The 13,087-nt window shown below is 43.3% G+C and overlaps 1 protein-coding gene across 5 annotated transcripts in view; it reads left to right on the forward strand.

The window, feature by feature from the left end:
• The window catches only part of LRRC56 (leucine rich repeat containing 56), a 74,926-nt gene that overhangs the window by 45,823 nt on the left and 16,016 nt on the right, over positions 1-13,087 (forward strand). For all 5 annotated transcript variants that reach the window (XM_069803510.1, XM_069803511.1, XM_069803512.1 and 2 more), the window contains 4 exons: positions 4,851-4,947; positions 5,336-5,533; positions 9,705-9,882; positions 12,004-12,204. In XM_069803510.1, coding sequence (XP_069659611.1) covers positions 4,851-4,947; positions 5,336-5,533; positions 9,705-9,882; positions 12,004-12,204 — 674 coding nt within the window. The remainder of the gene's footprint in view (positions 1-4,850; positions 4,948-5,335; positions 5,534-9,704; positions 9,883-12,003; positions 12,205-13,087) is intronic.

Here is a 13,087-nt window from a genome sequence, read left to right on the forward strand (position 1 = left end):
GGCCGCTCCTGTGCTGCGTCATACGACCAACTGCCACCAGCTTTGTACAATGTCTCATCTTTTTCCTATTATTTCAGCTGTCAAACTTCGCAGTCATATTCTCTACCCTATTTTTTGAATAGATGCTCTAATTTTCTATACATTTATATCATGCCTAATACAGGAGGGTTCTGGTGTCTGACGTGTCTCATTAATTTTAGTCTCAGTCAATGATTATTTTGGGGGAGGGGTGTTTTGTTACACTACATGTATAATTATAGTGGATTTTCTCTCTTACTACCCTGGCAAACCATTATTAAGAGTTTATTATTATATTAAAATAATTTATGCTGGTAAATTATTATTAGAGTGCAGATTCTCATTAATTCTGTTTCTTGTTAAAAAGTCACGAGATGCAATTTGGGCTGATCTGACCCTCTGCACTTAAATTAAAACATACCTGTGTGCACACTTGCATGCACACAGTGGTCATGCACACTCACACAACTCCTTGCTTTGCTCTGACCCCCTCCAAGGTGGACGTGCCAGATACGGTAGAGCTGGTCCCAGAGGAGGCGCTCCCATCTCTTGCAAGCTCTTAAGTTCTCTTCCCATGAGCCAGAATATTTCAGAAGTATTTTCAGAAATGCGGGTGCATGCGGTTGTCGGGAGCAGCTTACTTGGAGTTATGTTGCAATTTCACCTTACAGCAGCCGTGCTCTCAGGGGCAATTTTCTGTGTAGTAATTAATGAGGGAGTTTTCTCTGATGCTGCAGCATGATTCACGCAGCTTCCAAAAGATTAGTTTGTTAGTTACTGAATAAAATATTTGCAGATGTACTTCACTGTGATAACATCTCTGACTGGAGATGACGTGTTACAGACACAGGAGTAAAGATCTGCAGGGCCAAACTGTTACTGCATGACCCAGAACTTTAGGCTCCCCCAGCAGCTAGCATGACCCCAGAGTCAGCGAGGGGAACTGTTCCTGGCTTTAACTTGCAGCGAGTTCTGCGGTCGGGCCTGGGCGGAAGAAAAAGTAATTTTGTCTCTTCTCCTCACTGCTGCCTGTCTACAGTAGCAGGGAAGGAGGGACAGCAGTCATTTGCTCTCCCTAAGAGCTGGAGTGCTCTTGTGGAGGGGCAGAGGGTGAAGACACCTCTGCTTGCTAGCTCCCTTTCCTAAAACGGAAAGCGAAAGTGGGCCAAGTGATACCAAACGCTTAGCGCAACAAAGTTCGTGCTTCCTTAGTATCTTGCTTCATGGGTTAAAGGTGAGCTTGGGACAGCCAACTGTAGCCTCGTAAGAAACCAGTTCCCGTTAGCTTCCATGTTGTTTTCTTTTCTGTGGTGTCTGTATAAGCGTTTTTGAATAATGAGGCACTGTTATCAAACACTAGGTTGCATTGCAAACACACAGCAGTTCTGCCTTTTGCAAGTACCCAAGACATGGGATATACAACCTAATTCCTTTGTCTGGAATACTAATACTGATCAACTTTGATTAATATTAACCTTAAACATGCTACTCCTGACTTGTGCCAAAGTTAGCTGCAAGAGAGTCAGAGCTGCAACCCGTGAATGAAACTGGAATGGATTTGAGACTATACACTTGGCAGCTTAAATTGTGAAGAGTAAGGTAAGTAGGTTTTAGAAGTCATTTAAATTAGTGTCTTCCGATGGTGTCTGCAGCAGGAGAATGCTTGAAGACTCATTAGCTGATAATTCATAGTGAATACGTGCTGTGTGTGACTTTTAGCAGATGGTGTGAGTAGGGACTGAGCCCATTTGCGCGCACTGGGTTTAGCCGTAGCTGGCACTGGGACTGAAAACTATAATGCACAGAAGGAAATATGATTTAACTCTGGGACCCTTGACCTCTGAGTAGGAGCAGGGGACTGCTTCTTCAAAATGCGTGAAGTGATCAAGGTTTTAGCAGTAGAGGGGATAGCTGTTTCTTCTCTGGGCCTTGTGTAAAAACTGCTTGGGAATTAATCCATTGCTTTGTTTTGGCATCCTTTATATTGACAGAGAAACATTAGGAACAAGCATATTACCGAAAGCTCCTTCTGTGGCAAAAGACCTTCAGTTAGGAAGTACAAGACAAAATAAAAATAAAATTCATTAATCATACCTTACCATACCATATGTAAAGTAATCAGGCTAGGATTGTCTTCAGTTTTGCTGGCCTAATAAACACACTGTCTATCAGAAGCACTTGTTTCAATGATACAAAAATGAGAGGGACCGCTTTCCTTTACGGATGTTCAGTGGTTTACAGAAAAGAAAATTCTGCACCAAAATTAGCCTGAAATTTGCAAAACTCATCAGTGCTTGAAGTGGGTCATGAAACGAGCAATGTAATTCCTTCGCGTTACTCCTAATGCTATATTTGTGTTTATGGATGTGTTGGCCTTGGTTGATGGTAGGTTCTGCTTTTGTAATTTAATTTAATTTCTTTCTTATTATAGGCACACAGGTTGCAAATCTAGTAATAAATTTCTGCAAATATTACTTTGGGAGGCCTTAAGGAAGGCCTTAAGGAAGCCTTAGAACCAGTGTTTGCTTTGTTTATAAAATATGCACAACGTAAACAGTCGTGGAAGATCTTCTGCAAGGCTGGGGATGTGATGACATACAGGGACATTACAAGCCTTCAGGTCAGGCAGATCTGAATGAGTAGTTGGAAAGAAATCTGACAAAATTCCATCTTTTTAGGGGCTTATCTGGTCACAGGTACAGTGACACCATGGTAAGTGTTCCTGATTGCCCTGATAGCTAAGGAACGAGATAAAGTGAGTTTGCAGCAAGTTCACAGAAGGAACCGTATAAGGGAGTTCCGGTGTGTGCATGGCTTGCTTTATCCTTGTGTCTCTGTACTAGATGGCGACGTCCTGCGTCAGTACAGGCAAGCTGCCTAGATGCACAAAATTCAGTGGGGTTGTGGTTTATGTCAGTTGAGGGTTTTCTCCTGTAAGGAGAAGTAGCCTTAGACAGAAAGAGATGTGTCGTGTGACTGAGATTTTTCTTATTTGCTTTGTTCTGGCCATTAGATCAGCTGCACTCTTTGTACTTTGAAGGCTATGAAACGTTACGTAAACACATTGCATGGCACATCCATCATGAGCTTACTTAAATCTGCAGCATCCAGGGAAGGGATGATCAGAGATACCCCATGCCTGGGGCCCCTGCAGTGGTAGAGGAAGGATGAAGTGAGATAGGCCTGAATGATGCCTGTGGACAAACCATGCCCCAGAAGGCAGAGGGGTGAAAATCCCTGGTTTCACCCTAGAAGGTCCTATTCAGCCCTGTATTTGGCAAATTGCAGGCGAGAGGCATCTAGGGATATTTTTCTATGCATCCATCCTTTTATTCAGCCTTATGCAGTCTCCTTTCTCCTGACATGGTCCTTCCCAATAGTTCAGATGGTGGAGAAAGAAAGAACAAAAAACACAGACAAAAATACATCTGTCCCCACTTGTAAAAGCATTCCTTCCTGGCCTCTTGGACTGGCTGGCTGTGCAGTATCCCTGAAGCAGGCAATCTGACTGTAGGGGGTTTTGCTGCAAAGCTGCATCAAAGCTGCAAGAGGTTCTCAGAGGGCAATGTAAAGCTACTCTTTTTCCCCATGGTCCATAAAGAGAAGACATGATTAAGGGAACTATATTACCCTTATTCCAAGATCAGAAGGGACCCCTTGACCATATTCTTTTATCTTCTGCAATTTTCCCTAGACAGTGCATTAAAATATATATTATTTATTATAATGTATATTATAAAAATGGATACTATAAAAGATAGCTAATCCGCAATTTTGAAGTCCAAGAATCTCTATTTAAGAACTATTTTAGCTGTCTGGATGTGGTCCTGGGCAACTGGCCCTGCTTGAACATGGGGGTTGGACAAGATGACCTCCAGGTGTCCCTTCCAACCTCAACCATTGCTGTGATTCTGTGAACTCCGTGCCAGTCTCTACCTCCTCTGATCAACTGTCCTCATATTTAGTTCCCTGCTGTTTAGTTTTTTCATTATTCAGGTAGTCTGATATCACACCTACAGTAGAGAATTCTGAGGTTTTGGTTGGTTTGGGATTTGATAAAGTGTTGTATTTTGGTTATGTTTGAGCAGTGGCTTTATGCAACTTAATGTTACCAAAGATGAAAGGTGGTTAAGCAAGCCCCCAATTTGATTTGCCACCATTTTTGCATTTTGCATTATCTTTGTATTGTGCACTGTTGCAGTGTCAGTGGGACATTGCACATGTATGGAGTTAAGCAGGTCAGTATGTGCTTTTCTGGGTTAGGACCATAAAGTTTGGAATTTATATAAATGATCCCTTATTTATATTTTGCTAGACCTAAAGGGTGGGAAAATAGGATGGAAAAGATTATAATTTTCTGCTGATTCAAAAAATGTTATTTGGCAAGAGTGCTATTCCTTTCAACTGCAAAATCAGAAGAAAGGTAACTCCATAAGAGGATGGAGTGAGATGACTGTGCAGTCAGCTCAGATATGTTAATTTGGGTTATGTGTGTAGAGCAAATGATGCCAGGATAAGCAAACCTCACTTAATTCTTAGCAATTACCTGCGATTTATGACAGAATTACCAGGATGTAGCTCTTGGTTGAATCTTAACCAAACTGAACTGGGGTGACATGTTGTCATACAAGAACAAAGATGTCTGTGAGAGAGAGAGGTAGAAAGGGGTATAATTTTATTCTCCACCTTTGAAGTTGAACATTTTTAGTGACATTTTTTGTAAACAATGCGAGATTTGAAGGAAGTAGCAGTGGCCTAGTCTTGGGGAAAAGAAAGCAAGTCTTAAGTTCCTTCATCCATTTAAATAGAGCTTAAATTGTTTCTTTTATAAGGGATCTTGGAACCACGTTGTCCCACCTCCATGTCCTATGGATGGCTTGCTGTGGGCTCTCAGATTTAGATGGGATCTCTTCCTGCAGATCTCTAAAAGTAAGTGTAGATGTGTCCTGCCAAATGACGATCTCAAAACTATCTTCAGTTGATACTCTTTACTTGTAGCCTTTGTTCTCTTCTCACCCTTTTTTTTGATAAAGGACTTTGGTTGGATGCCTTCAATTGCTTGTGTTAGTTTAAAAGACACTTCAGTATTTTTTTTTTTAATGAGGAGTAACATTCAGGTCTGATCCTGAAGATGCCTAATGCAGCATAGAGTTCGTTGTTATATTAGCCCTAGCTATTTAAGGCCACACTTGAAAAATGTTCACTTCCATGCTAATTTCATGCTGTACCATGTAATATTTCAAATATTAGAAAACATTTTGCAAAGCTTGAGTGTTACTTGTGCAATCCTGTGGTTTTCATGTTTACTTCTGCTGAGGAACTCTACATAGCCTATAACAACATCTCGGACCTGAGCCAGCTGACCTGGTTGGATCACCTTGAGGTTTTGGACCTGGAAGGGAACAATATTGAGGACATCAACCAGATGCAGTACCTGGGACTTTGTTGCAAGCTGAGCCGCCTGACGGTGGAGGGCAACCTTATTTGTCTGAAGCCAAATGCAGAATCTGCAGAGGTGAGGACTTGGTTTGCACATATTGTGTTAATTTTTGGCCGTCCTTTTTTAGTTTAAGTTGGAAATGAGAAACATTTCTGCATCTTCCTATTGTATCATTCTGAGTAATGTCATGGCATGCATTTCCCATCTTTCATTTCTGTTGATTTTGTCCTCTCGTGGGTATTGTCTCCAAGATGACCACAAATGAAATACAAGAAGTGCTAGTAAAGACTCAGGCCTGTTCGCTAGCAATCTGTTCCTTCTTTCCTGTGGGGATGGGATTAAACTAGAAATCAGCTGTTCTGATCCATACAGCTGTTCTGTTGTCTCCCAGCTTGCAGTGCAAACAGGCATCTTAAAGGAAAACTAAGGAGAGCGTGGACCCCAGCTGTATGGATCCTTCTAGCCTGTGTGGATCTTGCAGCAGGTTAGAAAGTAGCCAGTATTTTTCTTACAAGATGTGCCAATTGCAATATCTCAATTAGATATCTGTCTTTGGGCTTTTGCAGTTCTTTTGGAGGCTCTCCAGTCCATCAGCAAGTGCTCCGGTACCACCACCCTCAGAAGTTGAACCCTCAGAAAAATGATGCTTGAGATAACTAGGAAAAGCTGTATTGTAGGAACTGCTTGTTGTCCTTTTCCCTGAAAGGTTAAAATCAAATGACCAAAAAGACCTTCAGCAAAAGCTGAAGATATAAAATACAGTGATTCAGCTCTTACATACTGAAATGATAAATCATTTTTGCAGAGGTATTTTGTTGAGGGCATGAGATCCTCTGTGTCACAAAGATGAAAACACAGTAATATGTGATCTGCTTTGGGTTTCAGGTCACTCAACAAGAAAAGTAAGGGAGATCTAGTTCTACATGAACAGTCTCAGATCTGTATTACTCTCTTTCACTTTCCCCTGCTTCAAAAAAAGGCATTGTTGGGATATAAAAACAAGCATCTTGGCATGTACTGAGAAGGTAACTGGAGGAAAATCAGAGTTTAAAAAACTTGGTCAAATAAGACTGTTCCTCATTTTGGTCACATAATGTCTAACTCATGTCATCAGATGACAGTTTAAGGCCAGCACACTATATATTGTCATCCAAGTCTTTTGGAAGGTCACAAGCCTGTGCACACACACCTAGGTACGTAATGTGCAGCACTCACTAAGGATGGCACAATCCCCAGTGGCACTGTAAAGAGCTGCTAACACAGGGGTTAGAAAGCAGAGCAGGAGCTGGTGCTGGGACTCCACTGTGCCGTGTTCCATAGCTTTGCTGTGCATTTCAAAGTGATCACGCCCATGCCATTAATTTGCATAAAAGTTTGGGGTTGATATTCGTCCTGGATTTAGACTTGAAAACTGAGGTGCTATCACTAAAACTCAATCGTGTAGTAGACATGCACGTATTTTAAGTCTTCGCACTTTTTAGATACATGAGTTATTAGCATTTTTCAGATGTAATTGTTGGCTTGGTGGTATCCCTCTGCTTTAGCAGAAGGTAGCGCTTTAGCTATCATAATTTTCCTCTGTGGAATCCAAATGAAAACATTATACACTTGCCTTTCTGTTTTGAACTGGTAGAAGTATACTTCAGAGTCTACACCTGTAACTATTTGTAACCAAAATGATTTCTCCATCAACATTTCTCCCCTACAGAAGATGAAATCATGTGAGGAAAGAAAACATATTCCTACAGTAAGGAAGCCCTGCCTGCTTCTGATGGACAAAGCATGCCTACTTACTCTGTTTACTCCCATGGAGACAAATACAACTTCTGACACTTCCTTATCATAGCTTCCTACCATGAAAATGGTGCAGTGTATCCTAACAGCATAGAAAGTCTGTTTCTACTCCCTTGTCGCTCCTGCTCAGCGAAAGTCATGTTTTTGGAGCACGTAGTTTTCACTTGGCATCTTCGGTTCTTAAATGTACTTGTAATGGAGAAATGTCAGATTGTCCTTGGTTTGTTTAGCTGAGGAAATCAGTCCTTGGGATGCTGCTGCATGTTTGCGTGTAACAGGAGTTCAAAGGGGAGGAGTAGGTATGTGGTGGTGTGCCCTGTTGCTTTTCTCCATGCTGAATGGCTGTCTCTACTCCTGTGCAAGTAGTTGCATTCAAATGCCAGCCAGAATTTGTTGAAGGATTCTGCACAGTGGTATGTTTTACACTGAACTGTAACAGAGGCAGACTGTAAGTTCACTGTAGTCTCCCACCCAGTATCCATGTTGGGAAGCTGCTAAGCCCTGGGGTGGTTACAAAGCCAGCCCTGCCCTCAGCTGCCAAGAGCTTCTCCATGGACTTTGTCGCTTTCTTGGTTTCAACTGATGTTTGCATTTCTTCAGGGTATAGAAAAGACACCTGAAATATAGAAAAGAACAGATGTGGGCTTACTTTGGTGTGCCCTAGATGGCCAGCTCTATTTCTTCAAGCTCCTTCTTGTAGTCTGGTCCTTGCTACAGCTCTGTAAAAGCTCTCCTATCTATTTACTTGTAATCTACAGAATGGTCCAGCAAAATTTACTGCTCTTTCTTCAGATGGTCTGTTTGCTCTCTGTAATTTGATTTTCAGATGAGCTCATCTTCCCCTGTTATCTAAACCAAGAGCAACAACCTGATGATAAATTCTGCAGCCTCTGTTGCAGTAATGTAACATGAGCGTAACACGATGCTTCTCTCCAACAGGACATGGCTGGAAATTGGCTGTAGCCCAAGCAGTGTTCAGAGTACATGTGGTACAGGGTAGCATGGCAATCGGTTGACTCATTTTCTAAATTAAGATTAAAGGCTTAGTTAGAGAAATTTAGTGTCTGCCTCTTAACAACAACAAACACACACTTTATTTGGTGAGTTCCCTCTGCCAGCCTCAGTGCTGCATCGTGTGGAGGGAGGGAGCATATAGACAGCCAGGTCCCACAGAAAGCTTTCAGTTTGTGATAACTCTGTGTTGAATGAGGACTTGGCTTTGTGGGGTTTTCTAATATTGCATGCAATGTCTTGAAAAGCGTAACATTGATCTGGATGAAGCAATTGATTTGCAGGTAGCTGTCCATTCATATTCTGCCACTAGCAGTAAATTCTTGCTTTATACTTTCTTTAAGTAGAAGAGATTGCCATCAGTGTTTGCTACCTTTTGTAATCTGAGACTATTTTAACCAAAAATATTCCCATTGCAAAGCAGCACAATCCAGTGAGCCCTGAGGTATTGCTAAGTTTTCCCAAAGACGAAGGTGCCACGTGAAGGTGTCTTTCTACCACTGGAATCCACTAAAACAGCCCAATTCGCGGTGTGCTCTGAGCACAGTTGTAACTGCTCTGGATTGGTCTTGCTGCTCAGAGGTCCCCAGGCATTGGCATGTGCTCATGAATCATTTCCTAACATGTCAGCTCCACCCACCCACACAGAAGGGGGCTGCACCCATGCTTTCCCCCATGGCTGTCACACTGAGTCCATGTGCATTGGGAGCAATCACGTTGTTTTTCCAGCACACAGAAAAGAAGCCTAAGTGCAGCCCATTTTAGCCTTCTATGCACCTGCTGTTGGCATGCGACCTCTTGCAAAAGCAAATGTAGTTTGAAGTAAGCCATCGCTTCTAACGGTGTATAAAATCACACACCAAACCCCTGAAGACTGCCACAGAAAATCAGTGCAGTTCATTCGCTGTAGCTGGTTTATGGGTGTGCCTAAAACACAGTCCATGGAAATGCTCTTTCTTTTTCCATCAACAGGTGTAGCAACACTCATAACATTTTCAAGTCTTCCTGTCACCTGAGTATTGATGCAGCAACCAGGGAATCACAAAAGCAGGGAGAGAGGCTGGCTGAATGTTGAGGGTGCCCAGGCTTTCCACGGGCATCAGTGGCCTTCTGCACTTTTGTACCTTATCAGAATATAACAAAGACAAATGCCAAAGTCATCAGTGGGTAAACAGCAAAGGAGCCTTTGCGCAGGGGGCATGTGTTTGCACTGCTCAGGACATGTTCACAATCAATTCAAGTAGAAATAATGTGAGGAGAAAGCACAGTGAAATCGAAACTCCTGACTGTATTTCTGTTGAATGAGGTGAATAGGTTTGCCTCATAGAAGGCGTTTCAAGTTATACAGCAGTCATACAAATTGAACACTGCTGTGCTGCTGGTTGAAGTCCACAGTCTGTTAAATAAACTGTTCAAGTGACCACTTTCTCAATTTCTCCAGGAACCAGATTATAATTACAGAGCTGAAGTAAAAAAACTCATTCCCCACTTGGAGTATTTGGATGAAATACCAGCAAGGCAAACTGCTCTCCTTCCTTCCAAGAAGATGCATGAGGATTGGCTAATCATCAAGGAATCCATCAAGGAAGGTGGTTTAGCTGGAGACATTTCATGGTTAGGTATGTCAAGTTTCCTATCAGGGTTTATTTTTCAGGTCATGATGTGTGAAAAAGAAAGACGAAGAGCAAGATGGCCTCTTCAAAGCCGATGTTTAATTATAGCGAAGGGATGAAGGACATTGTCTTCTTCACTTGGGAAGTGAGGAAGCTGGAATTCAGCATGGTGCAGATTTAAATGAAAGCTGGCCTAAGCTGGGCATCAAGATCAGAAAAATGCAGATGACTTCTAGAGCAAATCCAAGGAGTAGCTGGGAGTCTGTACTTAGCGTTCATTCTGCATGATGGGAAGAAGCAAAGCTTGGAAAGGAATGTTTCAACAACAGGTGTTCACAGCCTTTTCCATGGTAGCAGTCAATCCTATGTAGCATGGATGTAGCAGGATTTCCTACTCCAATTTAATAATAGGAAAGACAATTTGGTCACAACCCCTCAATGGTAGCAACATCCTAGCAACTGAGATTGCATCGTCTTGTAAGAGATCTGTTCCATTTTCTTTGCCTCTGTGATTAAGTCCATTACATTCATTAGTAGAGAGTAAATGGTTTGAAAATAAATCTGTTGTCCCCTTGCCTGTAGCCGTGATTATAGTTCAGATGTCCATGCTTTTATGTATCATGCTACATGCACTTTACCATGTACCATTAAATATTACAAAGTATTTCCTATAACTGCTCCTGTTGCTTCCCATTAGTGTGGGCAATGCAGTTGGCTTCCCAACCCCCCGACTTGTGGTTTGCCTGCCAACTGTACTCCATTAAAAATTTAGTTTGTTTTGGAATAAGTACATATGTTTGTCATTTATTTAATCCCTGTGGGTCCAAATCATTAGTTGTAATAGTAGTTATGGTGGGGAAAAAATCCATTAAAATCTGATCCCTCAGTGATCCTGCTTTGGCAACATCAGCTATGGTTCAGAAAACTAGTTAACAAAGTGAGCTGACAGAAACAGTAGGGACGGAGCACAAAATAGTGAATTTTTATTGTTTCCTGGTGTAACCGGACTTACATTCTTGCCTTCAGCTCTAAACTGATGAGTTCATATGGTCAGGTTCAGACATCCCTGTATTTTTTTCTTTCCTATTGCAATGTTGACTCGGGTACTTTTCATGCACTCTGTATTTCATGGGTCTGTATTAACAACTATGGCAGAGGTATTTTAAAGTTCCCTGACACTCAGGTCTTAAGGAAATGGCCATATTATTACAGAGCTGATTGCTCCACTGTGGAGCTGGTAGATGCTCAGCACTTTACGAAGCACACTAATCATCTAGGCACCAAAATGAAATTTGCTGTCCTGTGGGTTGTTGACTGCACATGCTGCTCTCACGGCTGTGCTGTGCTCTCAGGACAGTTGGGCAGGTAAGAGGACAAGGCTCTGTCTGCCTTCATTAGCTTTTGTATAATCTACCCTGCCCTGTAGCATTACCAAAACTCAGTTTTCACCTTTCTTTCTGTGGTAGAGAAGTATCTGTCTCTGAGGCAGCACTGGGAAAATCGATCGCTGCCATTCCCAGATTTCTGTAACTACTGGTACGTGGCTTGTCCCCATTGACTAATAGCTCTGGTAAGGTGGCCATCACCATCTGCATTGTGCCTGGGCATTTAAGCAATATATTTTAAGACTGGGGGTTTGGACTGTGCGTGTGGCAAGCCTGCAGTGGTTCTCTCACAGGCAGGTGGGCAGCAAATGAGAGGCAGCTTACTCTTACTCTAGGCATGCAGGCAGGGGAAGTAGCAGAGCCCTGGACACGTCCAGGCTCACCCATGAGGTGGTTGGAGGTGGGTGGCGAGCACAGAGTGGTTCCTGACCCCAGACTCAGCCAGCAGCCTGTCTCTGGAGTCCAGGAGCAGGAGGAGGGTGGAAAGGGACTTTGCTTTAGTTGGGGGTCCCCACGTTCTGCCATCTGCAGAGGACAGCTACGGGGGACTGCGTGCAGCACCAGAAAGCCCTCTGTCTCCAGACTTGACCCATTCCAGCATGTTTCTTGTAGCGGCAATAACATGTTTTTCTATCCCCTACAGCTCCAAGTGTGCAGCAGCAGTCGCTGTATTGGCAGTGTAAGGTGATGGTGTGGTTAGCGTTGCATGACTGTGCTTACACTAGTGAAACCTCTCTCTTAGATCCATATCTTGGGGCAATAGCAAGGCAGTCTGGATGCAGCCCAAGACCCCCGACAGCTTCCAGACCTGGAACCGCGCAGTGGTCTGCTAATGCAGGGAGATCTAGCAATGCCCGTCTCTTGTACAGTGGCTGTCCTCTTCCAGATCCCACTGTTTCTGATGAGCTGTTCACAAAAGATGACTCTAGTGATTTGACACATGGTAATGTATGTTTTTTAATCCTCTTCTTTCCCACACCTCCACCTTCTTCTAAATGTTTTTATTGCTGATGAAAACCTGGGTGCTTTGAATACCACCCACCCATGCCGCCGCTAGATCAGATTCAGCACATATTTTCTTCCATGGGACTCACCTGCTCTTCCATGTGCCTTCCTTTATTTCCCCCTGCAGCAGAAGGTGCAAGTCATCTGTGCTTTGCCCTCCTCAGCCCCTCAGCCCCATCCATTATGTGCGGCTGTCCCTCTTGACAGCCCCATGCTGCAATGGTGCTCCCTTACTGAAGTCGCCTTTCACACCTCATCAAAAGCTGTCCTGCGCAGTGCTTTAAATTACACCTCAGCCTAGCTGGGGCTCACTTACGTCACACCTGGGCACATCTTCTTCAGTCATAGGAATGTGCTCCAAGGTAGTCCTCCAGAAGGGCACGGTGATACACATTCACTCCCTGTTGGATCACGTCCTCAAAACTATGTGTAGGTGTAGTGCAGTCTCACACTGCAGCAGCATCACTGCTGTCAATGAGCACTTTCTTTTGGGTTTCCAGTGCTGGGTCCCTCAGCAAGAGGAGTCAGTTCCTTGACTTCACATACCTGCTCTACAGGCTAGCCCAAAACACAGGTGTACCACTGCCCTTCCTGCCCTGGCCACCCAGTACTGCCAAGTTAGCAGCTCCTGGAGACAGCTAGATGGAACGGGCATTCACTTCTGGTACAATATTTGGCACTTCCCAAGACATCCTTCCCTGTGTCCTCAAAAGACCTTGATGGTGCAACTCCACCGGCCCGTAGAGTGCAGATTAGATAGGAAGGTGGTGTTTGTTTTCCCAGCATTGTGGGCTGCTTCTCTCTGATGACAGTCCCACCTC

This window comes from Haliaeetus albicilla, chromosome 16, assembly GCF_947461875.1.
Source record: "Haliaeetus albicilla chromosome 16, bHalAlb1.1, whole genome shotgun sequence".
In the NCBI taxonomy this organism is placed as follows: domain Eukaryota; kingdom Metazoa; phylum Chordata; class Aves; order Accipitriformes; family Accipitridae; genus Haliaeetus; species Haliaeetus albicilla.